A 15,263-nucleotide genomic window follows, 5' to 3' on the forward strand; every position below is an offset into this window, starting at 1 on the left:
ATGTACCCTGTGCAAAAGCAGAGCTATTTATGAAGACCCTCATAGAAGAAATGGAGAAGGAAATGGCAACCCACTCCAGTGTTCTTGCCTGGAGAATCCCAGGGAAGGGGGAGCCTGGTGGGCTTCCGTCTATGGGGTCACACAGAGTCGGACACGACTGAAGTGACTTAGCAGTAGCAGCATAGAAGAAAAGATCAGGTAGTCCTGATCATGGCAAAAGAAGCCACAATTACAAAGAGCGCCGAAAACAAGGAGAAAATGTCACCTAACCAGGCAGAACAGACCACTGGATCTGAGAGTGGAGGGCAGCAGTCAGTTCAGAGGACAATATCGTACTTGCAAGCCACAATAAAAAACTTTTGACTTTGTCTGAAGGCAGAGAGAAGACATTGAAGTATTTGAAGTAAGAAGGTGACATAATATTTGTATTTTTAAAAGGTCACCCCAGCTTCACTGTGGTGGGAGAAAAACAGAGTGCGAGAGTCAGGTACATAGGCAGGAGATAATAATTTAACAACATTGCTGGGGAGTTGAAATGAAGAAAAATATTCCTGAATCAAGATAAGTTTTGGCTGTTGAAGGATTAGGACTTGATGATTGTTGGGTGTGGAAAGTGAGAGAATGAAAGGAGTCAAGAATATTGCTAAGCTTTCTACCTTGAGAAACTAGGTGAACTGTGTGGCCGTTCTCTGAGACGAAGAACACAGGAAGAGGAGGTTTGGGCAGAACCCTTGGTGAATACTTAAAACTAGATGATGCAATTCTACAAGCTTGGTATGTACTCTGATTTTAGAGATGTCTAAACAGATAGAGGTTAAATATGTGCTGAGAGTCATACAGCCAAGGAATTGGCATTAGAGTTTAAATTATTGACCATGATGATGGACTCATACCTCTGAAAAGCATCACTTCAATTTTGAACATTGTATGTTTGAGATGTTCATAAAACACAAAGTGGAAATGATGAGGGAAATAAATCTGAGTAGAAATTTGAAAAACTTCATAGCCGTCACTCATCAAAGTTAAACGAAGGGAGTTGGGAAAGGTGAGTGAGATTGTAAAGGCTGAAAGGGAGAGAGCATACAGTTAAAAGGGCAACAAGACTAGCCTGGGAATAACTCTCATATTTTAAATGTCAATATTTGGAAGAGAAGATGGATCTTCTTTAAGACTGAAATTGAGGAACCGAAGCAGAAGGATAAATGTCACAAGAGCGTGAAGTCAGGGGAGCAAAAGGAAGAGAGCGTTTGTGAAAGAAAAATGTGGTTCTAGTCTAATGGTCCTAGTAGGTCAGATAAAAGTATGAAGAGGATTAAAGGAAGGAAAACTTTCTTTTAAACATGGAAGCTAATCTCCCACCTACCTTATTGAGCTGAACTTACAACCAAAATTCCACCAAACTAAAAGAAAAATTTAAATGCATATACTCACAAGGAGAGAAAAAATTGAAGAAAAGACACCAGGAGATAAGAGATTTCAACAAATTTTAAGAAGACAGGGAAAGACAACATAGTTTATATTTCTCTTTATAAAAAGTACATTGTTAGCTACATTATAATATACCCACAAAGGGATACAAAAATTATTTTGCTTCATAGCCCTCCTTGAGAGTCTTGAAGACAAGTGCTAGACAAAGAACTGGAGAAACTTAGTAGTGAAAATAGAAAAACTGACTTAGATCCTTATTTACAAAACTGCATAGTTATGCCTCAGGCAGAAGACCAGAATATTCTTTGACTTACTGCCAGTCATCCTGCAGTGAAACCTATTATGCATACAAAGCTTCCAATTAGCCCTGTAGGGAGTTACTCTTCAAAACTGAAGGACAGCCAGGGATCACCAGACACTTGTGAAAAACCTCTATAGTGAAAGATAAAGACCAAAAGAAACAAACAGAAAATAGAACTCAGAATAAATGCAAGGAGCAAGGGGGGAAAGGCACACACACACAAAAAGTCTATCAAATTGTAGTGCTGGAGAAGACTCTTGAGAGTCCCTTCAACTGCAAGGAAATCAAGCCAATCAATCCTCAAGGAAGTCATCCCTGAATATTCATGGGAAGGACTGATGCTGAAGCTGAAGTTCCAATACTTTGGGTACCTGATGCAAAGAGCCAAATCATTGGAAAAGACCCTGATTCTGGAAATGACTGAAGACAAGAGGAGAATGGAGTGACAGAGGATGAGATGATTAGACAGCATCACCAACTCGGTGAACATGAATTTGAGCGAACTCCAGGAGATAGTGAAGGACAAAGACGCCTGGCATTCTGCAGTCCATAGGGTTGCAAAGATTCAGACTTGACTTAGCAACTTAACAATGATATCTTCTGAGAGAAATGAAAGAGATATGGCACCCTGAAATAGAATCATGATACTGTGAAAAAGGGGGCTTCGCTGGTGGCTCAGAGGTTAAACCATCTGATACTGTGAAAAAGGGGGCTTCCCTGGTGGCTCAGAGGTTAAAGCATCTGCCTGCAATGTGGGAGACCCGGATTTGATCCCTGGGTCGGGAAGATCCCCTGGAGAAGGAAATGGCAACCCACTCTAGTACTCATGCCTGGAGAATCCCATGAAGGGAGGAGCCTGGTAGGCTACAGTCCACAGGGTCAGAGTCAGACATGACTGAGCGACTTCACTTTCACTGTGAAAAAGGAGCATGATTTATGAAGGAACAAATAATTTTTGGACAGTGTGAATATGTTACCTGATAAAAGATAATGTAGGAGATGGATTTAGAAGATGAAGTTGAGACAGTCTCTCAGAAAATAAAATAAAAAGACAAAGGCACGAAAATTACAAAAGAAAAAATAATTGAATTACCAGGTAATTCTAAGAAGTAGGTCCAACTAATCAGGATGGCATAAAGAGAAAATAAAAACAATGAAGAGGAGGAAATTCTCAATTAAAAAATATTAGAAAATTTAACAAGGGAAGGATAAGTGCTTTCAAAGTGAAAGGGCCCATTGAGTACCCAGCAAATTAATAAAAACATACCAAAGAACATCGTCATGAAATTTCAAAAGACTAAGAATAAAAGTTCTAAAATGTTCTGGCAGAGGGGAAAGTGGGCATAAAACAGGAATTTGAATAGTAATGGAGTTAGATTTCCTGACAACAGCCTTGAAAGCTAGAAAATAATATATTAAAAATGACTTCACATTTGTAAAAAAAATTACTTCTGACCTAGACGTATATATCTGACCAAACTATAAATTTATTTGTAGGTGAAATGAAACCATGATCATATATGCAGAGGTCTAAAACATGTTCCAGCTGTATATTCTCTCTCAGTGAGTTACTGGATGTTATATTTCACCATTGGACGTTATAGTCCAATAAGTCTAGAAAGAAACAGACAAGGGGTTCAGGAAATAGGAATAAAACAGAAGAAAGAACTGTAAAATTTACAGAAGAACAATGAAGAGATAGTCCAGGATCAAACGCACACACACACATACACAAACACACACGCACATGCACACACAGACACACACTTATGTGTGTGTGTGTGTATAAGATCTAGAAAAGGAACCACTCCAGAAACAGGAAAGTAGAGTGCTCCTGAAGGATTATCCTGGGGGTTAAATGACACGTTTTTCACTATACCAGGAGAAGAGGAGATAGTCAGCAACTTGAATGAGTGAAAGATATATTAAAAAAAAAAAAAAAGCAAAGAAAAACATAAAGCAATTTTTAAAGAAATAAAAAGATGCAGAAGAAACTAAATGTTATGGAATTATAGTGATATTTATAGCTATAGTAAAATAAGTATTATTAATTTAAAACAAAATTGCTATATATATTTTGGTTGGTTATAAGTGTGTGAGAATTTGATAGAAGACAGGTAAACCACCATGTTATATAGCAAAAATCTGTAAGGGAAAAATCATGGAGTAGCATTATAATCCCATGGATGGAGGAGCCTGGTAGGCTGCAGTCCGAGGGGTCGCTAAGGGTCGGACACGACTGAGCGACTTCACTTTCACTTTTCACTTTCACACATTGGAGAAGGAAATGGCAACCCACTCCAGTGTTCTTGCCTGGAGAATCCCTGGGATGGGGGAGCCTGGTGGGCTTCCATCTATGGGGTCACACAGAGTCAGACACGACTGAAGTGACTTAGCAGCAGCAGCAGCAGCAGCATTACAATTAAGTTTCTTAGAAACTTAGGGTGGAAACAGTTGAAAGCTATTATGTCTAAGGAGTATAAATCAGGAATGGAAGGAGTCACAATGGATAGATAATCCATAAATTAGATACCAAAGTCATCAATGGATTCTAGAGGTAGTGAACTGAAATGAGAAAGAGTAGAACCATCCCCAAGAAAAAGAAAGGCAAATGGCTATCTGAGGAGGCCTTTCAAATAGCTGAGAAAAGAAGAGAAGGAAAGGCAAAGGAGAAAAGGAAAGATATATCCATCTGAATGCAGATTTCCAAAGAATTGCAAAGAGAGATAAGAAAGTCTTCCTAAGTGATCAGTGCAAAGGAAATAGAGGAAAATGATAGGATGGGAAAGAGTAGAGATCTCTTCAAGAAAATTAGAGACCAAGGGAACATTTTAGGAAAAGATGGGTACAATAAAGGAAAGAAATGGTATGGACCTAACAGAAGCAGAAGCTGTTTCAAAGAGGTAGCAAGAATACACAGAAAAACTATACAAAGAAGATCTTAATGACCCAAATAACCACGATAGTGTAATCACTCACCTAGGTCCAGATATCCTGGAGTGCAAAGTCAAGTGGGTCTTAAGAAGCATCACTACACACAAAGCTAGTGGAGGTGATAAAGTTCTAGCTGAGCTATTTCAAATCCTAAAAGATGATGCTGTTAAAGTGCTATACCCAATATGCCAGCAAATTTGGAAAACAGCAGTGGCCACAGACTGGAAAAGGTCAGTTTTCATTGCCAAAGAAAGGCAGTGCCAAATAATGTTCAAACTACTGCACAATTGCACTCATCTCACACGCTAGCAAAGTACTGCTCAAAATTCTCCAAGCTAGTTTTCAACAGTACGAGAACTTCCAGATGCTCAAGCTGGATTTAGAAAAAGCAGAAGAACCAGAAACCAAATTGCCAACATCCATTGGATCATATAAAAAGCAAGAGAATCCCAGATAAATGTCTACTTCTGCTTCATTGACTATGCTAAAGCCTTTGTATTTGTGGATCACAACAAACTGTGGGGAATTCTTCAAGAGATGGGAATGCCAGACCACCTTACCTGCCTCATGTGAAACCCATATGCAAGTCGAGAAGCTATAGTTATAACTGGACATGGAACAATGGACTAGTTCCAAATTGGGAAAGGAGTACGTCAGGCTGTTTACTGTCACCCTGCTTATTTAACTCATATGCAGAGTACATCATGTGAAATGCTGGGCTGGATGAAGCACAAACTATAATCAAGATTGCTGGGAGAAATATCAATAACCTCAGATATGCAGATGACACTACTCTTATGGCAGAAAGCGAAGAAGAACTAAAGGGCCTCCTGATGAAAGTTAAAGAGAAGAGTGAAAAGCTTGGCTTCAAACTCAACTTTCAAAAAATGATGATCATGGCATCTAGTCCCCTCACTTCATGGCAAATAGATGGAAACAGTGGAAAGAGTGACAGGCTTTATCTTCTTGGGCTCCAAAATCACTGCAGATGGTGACTGCAGTCACAAAATTAAAAGGCACTTGTTCCTTGGAAGAAAAGCTATGACAAACCTAGACAGTATATTAAAAAGCAGAGACATTCCTTTGCTGACAAATGTCCATCAAGTCAAAGCTATGGTTTTTCCAGTAGTCATGTACTGAGAGTTGGACCATAACGAACGCTGATGCTTTTGAACTGTGGTGTTGGAGAAGACGCTTGAAAGTATCTTTGACAGCAAAGAAATCAAACTAGTCAATCCTTAAAGATACCAGTATTGAATATTCATTGGTATGACTGATGCTGAAGCTGAAGCTCCAATACTTTGGTCACCTATTGTGAAGAAGGAACTCATTTGAAAAGACTTTGATGCTGGGCAAGATTGAAGGCAAGAGGAGAAGGGGACAGCAGAGGATGAGATGGTTAGATGCATCATCGACTCAATGGACATGAGTTTGAGCATGTTCCAGGCATTGGTGATGGACAGGGAAGCCTGGTGTGCTGCAGTCTGTGGGGTCACAAAGAATCGAACATGACTGAGTGACTGAACTGAACTAAAGAAAGAGGTTACTGGCAGGTAATGAGATTATCAGAGGAACAAGTGCTTTCAACGAAAGGGAAAGCAGTACTGAAAGTGCATTAAATTGCAAAAGCCTTCCTGGACGGTAGACACTTTGACCAAATGGTTCAGGTACAAGCTTGGATATACTCTTTTTTCTCTTCACAATAAAAAAAATTGCAGTTGAAACAACAGATGGGTATCAAGAAATAGCCACATGGTTTGGCACAAAAAGGTGATTGTAAGGTACTGGGTAAAAACAATGTAGGAACAATTGATTCATCATCTGTGAATCATAGAGATAGACAGGATGAATGCCTTGAGTCAGCTTTATGGCATCACAGCTGAGTAGTCATGTGGCTACTAGAGACTTAAATTAAAAACTTGGGAAATTTTCAAGAATTCTCCCTACAGTACCCTTTCCACCTCTCATTTAATCCATCACCCACCCTAGGTATTCTTCTTCTTAAATACCTTGCCAGTCCATCACTTCTTCCCATTCTTACTGCTACTCTCATAGTCTGAGCCATCATCACTTACCTTTTACAACTACAATAACCTCAACAAACATTTGGTAGGTGCCTAGTATATGTCAGATATACTAACATATATATATATGACAGTATATATATGCCTAGTATATGTCTGATATACTGACACATATATATGACTAGTATATATATATATATATATCAGTATATCAGACGTATACTAGGCACCTAGCAAATGTTTAGTATGTGTCAGATATTAGATGCATTTACTGGCTGTTAATATGTACTAGATCCTATGTAGAGATCAGCCTGTATTCAGGGCTTTCAAGTAAGGTCAGGTAAAATAACAATTCCAAAACCTTGTGATTCAAGCTCCCAGAAATTAAAAATGTAGGATTTTGAGAGGTAGAAACTAATGGAGAAAAAAGGTCATCTTTTTAATGTTTTTAAATAAATCTTCTACAAATTACCATGTACAAAATAACCATATGTAAGAGTTGACTCATGAACCTGCCCCAAAATATAATTTTATAAATTTCATAAGTTAAAAGAAGAATAAAGGTGGCTTTGGGCTGAACTTTCACCATCTCTTAAGCATATTGTATTCATTTGCCTCCTAATTTAATCTAAGCCATTTCAAAACAAAATACTGCATTGTTTTTGTCAACTATTGCTACTTTCTTTTTCTGCGATAGGTTTATGTTGATCAGTAAAATAAATCAGTGAATAAAATGCAAGTTTCAAGTTGATGCTCATTCAAAACTGTTTCTGCAGATGGCAAACTGTACTGTTACTGTGAATTCAAAGATGAAAAAGACAAGATCCTCGCCTTCAAGAACCCACCGAGTACATGGGGAAATAGTACACATAATTAGGAAGCAATGAGATTAGTGCCTGGTAGCTCCAAGGAAGATGCTATTTGTTTATCTTGAGACATTCCAGAGATAGTGACCTTTTAGTTAGAATGAGAAGATTTTCAAGCTAATTACCAGTATCTGATGGTGGTTGGGGATGTACTCTCAAATGTATCCATCTGTTCATTCATGAATTGATTTGTTTAGTTTACATTGGTTATTGCTTGTCTACTGTATATCAAGCACCAAGACAAATGTAAAAATGAACAAAATAATTTCTACCCTCAAGAGACTTAGAGTCTAGGAAAAGAACGACTTGAAAAACAGTAACTTTAATGAAGTGTGGTAGATGCCATGATACCGATTCGTGCAAGTTTTCATAGCATTTGGTTGGTGCTAATCTAGCGAAAGACATGTCAGGACACCACAGAAATTTCTGCCATGATTGTTTTCTCCCATTAAAATAAAAGGATTCATAAGTACGGATTCTTATTCTGAAGTGAATAAACAATAGAGCTGTCTCCAACAGGGAGTTTGTTCAATTTATGTCTCTCTCCCCAGTACATAGTTGAATATCTAGAGCACATTAAGTATTCAATAGATAATTATTGATTAATGGAATAAATTTGAGTCAAAAGAGGAAATCATAAATCTTATGGGTAAACTTGACTATTAATATTTTGGAAAAATGAGGGAAATATATTTTTTCCAACAAATCTGGAGGTTTCTATCCTGTACTGCAATTAGTTTAAAATTTGGAAAATCTATATTATAGATCTATGTTTCAAATGTGAGTGTAAGCCTTGCACTAAGTCGGGACTGTGTTCTGATCCAGTTCTGCCATTCCAAACCTGTGTGCCAGTGGCCCCTTTCTGAATCCATTGCTTTATTTGTTAAATGTTAATAAAAACCCATCTTACATACCTTTGAGAGCTGTTTATGGATTAAATGATATAATGCATATGCATGTCTTATGTAAAATTTTTTAAAGCATTATATAATTATAAAATATAATCATAATTAAATTTCTAAGCTTTAAATATTTTAAGAATGCCTTCTAAGACTGGTGGTTAAGCAGTTGGTTTTTTTGTTTGTTTGTTTCTGTTTTTCTCTAGTGCAGTGCCTGGAGATGACCACCAAGCGGAAAATCATTGGCCGTCTGGTGCCATGCCGATGTTTCCGAGGTGAAGAAGAAATCATCTCAGTTTTAGATTACTCCCACTGCAGCCTTCAGCAGGTGCCAAAGGAGGTTTTTAACTTTGAACGGACATTAGAGGAGCTTTACCTAGATGCCAATCAAATTGAAGAGCTACCAAAGGTAATTTTTGACAACCTAAAACACATACTTTAAATGAGTATTTCATAGCTCCAAAGACTTGGCATAATGATAGTGCTAACTATATCCTTCTATCTAGATAATTGAAAAATCATTCAAGTTAGCATAACTTTTCCCAATAGTTTCATCACCTTTTAATGCCACTCCATTTGCAACTTCTTCTGATATGTTAATAACCGTGGAAATCACTACTTTATGGGATATGCATTTTTATTTTAAGATGCTCTTCAAGAAAATACAGATTGGTGAGTTGAGATCAATAGCTTATATTTAGAAAAGAAAGGGAAAATATGGTACTCCCTATTCCAGAACTGAAAATTTACATGTTATATGGTAAGGTAACATTGTTTTAAAGCCTTGAATTATATGTTAAGTCTAAGAAATACTTTTATAAATACACATACACACAAAAAATCAAGAATACCATTATAGAAAACATGCTATTGTTTTGCAATTTGAAATCTTTGATTATAACAAATATCACTGAGTTTATATGGCATATAACATATAAATATCATGTAGCTAAAAAATTTTAACTAATATCAAATTTTGCACACACATAAACACACACTGCCCATGACCAAAAAAGATTGGAGATGTTAGCTAAAGCAGACAAGGCCACACAGCAGAAAGATAAAATCTAAATCATTGGATCCTATTGTTCACCTAAATAAGTGACTCGGATTAAGTAGTTGGCATGGCATCTACCTGTGAAGAACTTATGTGATAGCTCAGAGAGAAAAAAATTTCATGCATTACATTGCTATTGCTTATGCTAAAAATTGCATATTAAATATCCAAGAACCAGAAAAAAAATCCTCCATCACAAAGTGAAAGTTGCTCAGTCATTTCTGACTCTTTACGACCCCTTGGACTATACAGTCCATGGAATTCTACAGGCCAGAATACTGGAGTGGGTAGCCTTTCCATTCTCCAGGGGATCTTCCCAACCCAGGGATCAAACCCAGGTCTCCCACATTGCAGGCAGATTCTTTACCAGCTGAGCCACAAGGGAAGCCCAGGAATACTGGAGTGGGTAGCCTATCCCTTCTCCAGCAGATCTTCCTGACCCAGGAATCAAACCAAGGTCTCCTGCATTGCAGGCAGATTCTTTACTAACTGAGCTATCAGAGAAGCCCTGCATCATAAAAGCTAACTTAATTATCAAAAGCAGAATAAAGTGTTCTGATCAAAATAATTTTTTAAAATTATCTTTGTTTAGGATGATGGATTATGGTGTTTATATAATACTTAAGAGACAGGAGCTATTTAATATATACTTCAAAGCAAATATTCTTCATTTTTGATAACCTGTATGTATAGTGTCATCTTGAATCTTTGCCCAGAAGGGCTGGGTCAGGCCTAAAAAAATTTTGGCCGTATGGATTAACATCCACATTGCACATAAGTAGAGACAGAACTAAAGTGAACTGTATCTTCCATCAGGCTATAAACTACTTGAGGGCAGAGGAAGCATCTTATTCACTTTTGCTTCCCTGTACAGGAGGATGCGTGGTGACTTTTACATAATGAATACTCACTTTATGAGTTGCCACTGCTAGATGAAATGATGCAGAGAACTTCATGTGCTGTAGGACTTGACTGGTAAAACTATATAAAGTTAAACAATTCATAAATGTGGTATTTAGCTCTAATTTAAGAAATTAAACACAAAGATTTGGGTTTGGTTTTTTTTTTTTTTTTTAGGTCAGGTCCATTTAGAATTTCCGGATGAAATAAAGGACATTCAATAGAATTTAAATTTTAAACAAGCCATTTTTTAGTATAATTATACCCCAAATATTGCATTGGATATACTTATGCTAAAACTAAATAGTTTGTTATTTATTTGAAGGTAAAATTTAACTGGCCATCCTGTATATTTATTTGCTATGTCTGGCAATTCTAAGGCAATCCAGATATTTAAAATCTTTTTCTAGGTCCGTGCAACAGTCTGTAAGACAAATAGCCAGCACAAGGTCAATTGATCAAATACATACTCATTTAATATCTACTGAACTACACAGTAGTTGACGCTTTAGTGAATTACAAGAGAAATCAGTCTCATGCCTTGCTCTCAAGGATCTGACAACCTAATCACAGAGAAAACTGAAGCTTTAGAGGTGAATGCACAATGACGTATAATCAGAGCCAAAGAACCAAGTCTTGTGGTAGAGCTTATGTACAGAGAAGAGTACTGCTGTTGGGGAGGGGAGAGGAGGACCTGACCAAAAAGCACAGAAGCAAAAACTAATATGTAATATATGGAGAAGGGGAGAAGAGGAGCAGCAAAACTGTGAAGGGTCTGGAGCTTCAGGTGCAGGTGGGAGAGTGCTGACATATGTAGGTAGAGGAGGAGAGCAGAAAGAACTCGGATTATGAAAGGTCTTGAGAGTCACACAGCAGGGTTTGACTTCATACATCAGACGGATAACGCTGTTGGAGAGTTTTACATATCAAGTCACCAGGAGCTTAATGAGGAAAGCTCGGATTAACAATAAAGAAAAATAATACAAGTGATCAAGGACTTAATAACATCTTTTCTGCTGTATTAGAATTTAGGAGAAATGGTTTATCTTTTGTTATTAGTATGCTTTATATATTTCAAAGATTTTACACATAATTTTTCAGGGTTTCTTTGGCTCTCAAAGTTCAATATTATTACTTTCCTAAAACAATGCTGTAGATTAGTTTCTTCTAAAGCATCTAATATTGAGATATGATCTAAATTATTTTATTTCACAGCTTGATCATAATAATACCTGTATATATTTCTATATTATTGAAAAAATAGGTAAATTAAGAAACAAAGGGGCTGACATATCAATTAGGAAAAAGTGAAAGTGTTAGTCACTCAGTTGTATCAGACTCTTTATGACCCCGTGGACCGTAGCCTGCCAGGCTCCTCTGTCCATGGAATTCTCCAAGCAAGAATACTGGAGTGGGTTGCCATTTCCTTCCCCAGGGGATCTTCCTGACCCAGGGATCAAACCCAGGTCTCCCACTTTGCAGGCAGATTGTTTACTGTCTGAGCCACCTTATGTGTGTTTTAATTCATAGAAACCACAATCCAAACTGACATAACAAGAAATAGGCTTGACTGGCTCACATAAGTAGAAAATGCACTGAATAACTTTTCCTGAGGCTGGCTTTCTCTCAGGGGGCAGGATGGCTACAGCGATTCTAGTGTTCACTTCCACATCCTCCCAAAATAGAAATATTTGGCTTCTGAAAACTTTCTCTTTTTCTAAGAAGGACAAGAAGTAGCTCCTCCAGAATTCCTCGGTTACCTTGTCCTTAGAGCTCCCTGGACTTAACTGTGTCACACGTTCATTGTTGATCCAGTCCTTTGCCATGGGATCCACTATGCAAGAAAAACAGGATAACTCTGATTGGGTTCAGCAGTGATGGGCCACCTCTGTGGGGCTGTGGTTACTGGCAGCGATACCAGGGAATGAGGTAGGAGGACTAGAGGGGAGATTACCACAATGTACACTGCAAACAAAATGCTATAAAATCACTGTTCTATAAAGAATGGTTCATCTTCATCAAAGTTTGTAAGGACTTGTAGGCAAAATATTGAGTCCTTAGGAGATTTAAAGCTTTCAAAGTTAGATTAAATATAGTATTTTTTGCTTGCTCTCTTATTTTACTGTTTTTCTGGTGCTATTTTGACATTGTTACCATTATGATTTCAGATTGTTGAGTAATGAGATAACCATTTGTATTCTCGATGTTACATTATGGCAAAAGTTACCTTTTATAATTTTTTTAATTATCTCCATTCTGATATTTTATACTGAGAATGTTCTAGCTGGCCACGAATATCTAAATTCTTATGCAACAGGTAGAGAACAGAGTCAAGGTTAATGGCATTAGAAAAAGAATGTCAAGAGTGTGTCAGAAAAGATGCAAAAATAGACATGAAAGAACAGGAAGTCTTTTGATTAGGAATAGTTCAATCTGTGTTGCTTGAAAGGTAAAAATACAAAAATGACATGCCTTTCACACAGTGATAGAAACCCACACAGCTTATAATTTAGTGCTGCTTTACTTGTTATTTGGAATTGGAAACTTAAAATTATACGAAGTAAAAGAACATCCCAGATGTATATTATAAATAAAGTAGTGTGGAAAGGCAAATGTGAAAAAAGTGCAATGAAGAAAAAAACTACAAAGAAATTTCTTGAAATTGAAGAGAAACTTTAAAAAAGATAATAGAAGTAATTTTTGTAAAGTCAACATGAACCAAAATTGAAAGACACAGAGTGAATTTGGTAGAAGAGGTCAATTTCTCTTTATATGAAAGAAAAGTGAAAGTGAAAGTTGCTCAGTCATGTCTGACTCTTTGTGACCCCATGGACTTTATAGTCCATGGGATTCTCCAGGCCAGAATACTGGAGTATTCCAGTATTTCCCTTCTCCAGGGCATCTTCCCAACCCAGGGATTTAACCCAGGTCTCCTGCATGCAGGCAGATCCTTTACCAGTTGAACCACCAATGAAGCCTAAGAGTACTAGAGTGGGTAGCCTATCCCTTCTCTAGGGGATTTTCCAGACCCAGGAATTGAACCAGGGTCTCCTGCATTGCCGGTGGACTCTTTATCAGCTGAACTACTAGGGAAGCCCCTATATGCAAGAGGATGGGACTAAATTTGAAAGACTGTGCTTAAAATTTTTCTCCATTGAAACTATCCAGAAATATTTTAGAGAAAGGAACCTTGGCTTTGGACTCAGACAAACCTGGTATGAGAACCTAGCACTGCTAATTGGTTGAGAAAGTAATTCATTTTCTGAAAACCTGAGTTTCTTCATTAGTAAAACTGGGAAAATAATAGCATCAATTCCTAGGTTAGACAGACAGATACATACATACATAAGTAGATACATAAGTAGGTAGGGTGCTTGGTGTGATAATGTTTATGGAGCACTTGGAATAAAAAGAATCAATAATTGGCATTTATCAATCTTATACCACAGAGAAAGGAAATTTTCCATATTAATTACCCTGGGTAAAGTAGTAAGATTTTGTAAGATTTCAAAATAGTTCTGCATATTAAACTCTCCATCAAAAAATGTGGTGCATGTCTCATTTCTAACTGAAATCTCCAAAGACAGCTTCTAGAAAAGCAATCCTCTGTCCATAGTGGTGTTCAGTTGCTAAGTCATGCCCAATTCTTTGTGACCCCACGAACTGCAGCATACCAAGCTTCCCTGTCCTTCACTATCTCCTGGAGTTTGTTCAAACTGATGTCCATTGAGTTAGTGATGCCATCTGACCATCGCATCCTCTGTCCATAATGAGTGATAGGTTATTTACCCAAACAGCTGCACCAAGTGCATATGTAATAGACAATACCACCAGTTCCCCAGAGAATTTCCTTGACTCACAGAATCATGTTATGACATTTTGCAGTAAATTCAACTTTGAGAATTATTTTATTTAAGCCCTTAATTATTATAATAAGCAAATCAAGGTCAGAAAAGGTAATTAACTTCTCTTAGGCCACATGGGATGTTAAATTTCTATCCAAAATTAAAATCAAAGACTATGTTATAGTTAAGATAGAATAGATTATGCTATAGTAACAAGTAAAAAATGTATAACTCAAGTTTTTCTTTGTGCCCCATGTTGTGTTGGTAGGGACCACTGATCTCTAAGAACCTATAGCTAATAACTAGTCCAATTGTCCACGCAGTGCAGAAATGTCTATTATTTCTTTTTTAGAACAGTCATCCAACATCTTCATGAACCTTTCTATGGTGGAAGAAGCCACTCACTTAAGAAGCAGACCATTATATTATCAGGAAGGTCTGGTTATTTGCAAGTTCTGCAATATGTTAATGTTGCAGATCCATTCACCTATCTATCCATCAAGAACTTGGCTAGGCACTCAGAGTGCTGCTAACATTATGAAGGAATGCCTTCTCTAGATAAAGAACTATGTTTCTGGAATTACTGCCTTGATCTTCAAAACATTTTAAAGGATTTTGTATACATTGGTTTAGAGTTCTGTTTTCCAAGATGAGTTTCCAAGTTTCTCAAACCACTTTTCAAGGACATGCTTCCTAGATGCTTCATCATCTTAATGATATTACATCCACTGTATTCAGAATATTGTTCATAAACTGAGAGATGCAAGGGGAAAAAAGCACCTCCATATCAACAGTTGCTTCTTCTGGGAAGGAAACAGACATTGGGAAGCCATGTGTCAGGCAAGGGCTGCCAATAAACAGATGGATGGTGCTCATTACTCTATCTTGGTCACTAATACAAGGCTATAAGGCTGAGAAATTGATTACCCAGTAGAAAGCAGACAAGAGTTTATAAAACAGGGATGTTTTAGACAGGTGAAAATTTTGGCATAGCTGGGATCCAGTCACT

At 37.3% G+C, this 15,263-nt stretch overlaps 1 protein-coding gene across 4 annotated transcripts in view; it reads left to right on the forward strand.

The window, feature by feature from the left end:
- LRRC7 (leucine rich repeat containing 7) overlaps positions 1-15,263 on the forward strand; it is a 503,703-nt gene that overhangs the window by 93,326 nt on the left and 395,114 nt on the right. For all 4 annotated transcript variants that reach the window (XM_055402285.2, XM_088834863.1, XM_088834861.1 and 1 more), the window contains one exon: positions 8,659-8,861. In XM_055402285.2, the coding sequence (XP_055258260.2) occupies positions 8,659-8,861 (203 nt within the window). Of the gene's footprint in view, positions 1-8,658; positions 8,862-15,263 lie in introns of those variants that run through there.

The sequence above is a fragment of the Moschus berezovskii genome, chromosome 4, assembly GCF_049115385.1.
Source record: "Moschus berezovskii isolate FMDL1 chromosome 4, NW_MosBer_1.0, whole genome shotgun sequence".
Taxonomy (NCBI): domain Eukaryota; kingdom Metazoa; phylum Chordata; class Mammalia; order Artiodactyla; family Moschidae; genus Moschus; species Moschus berezovskii.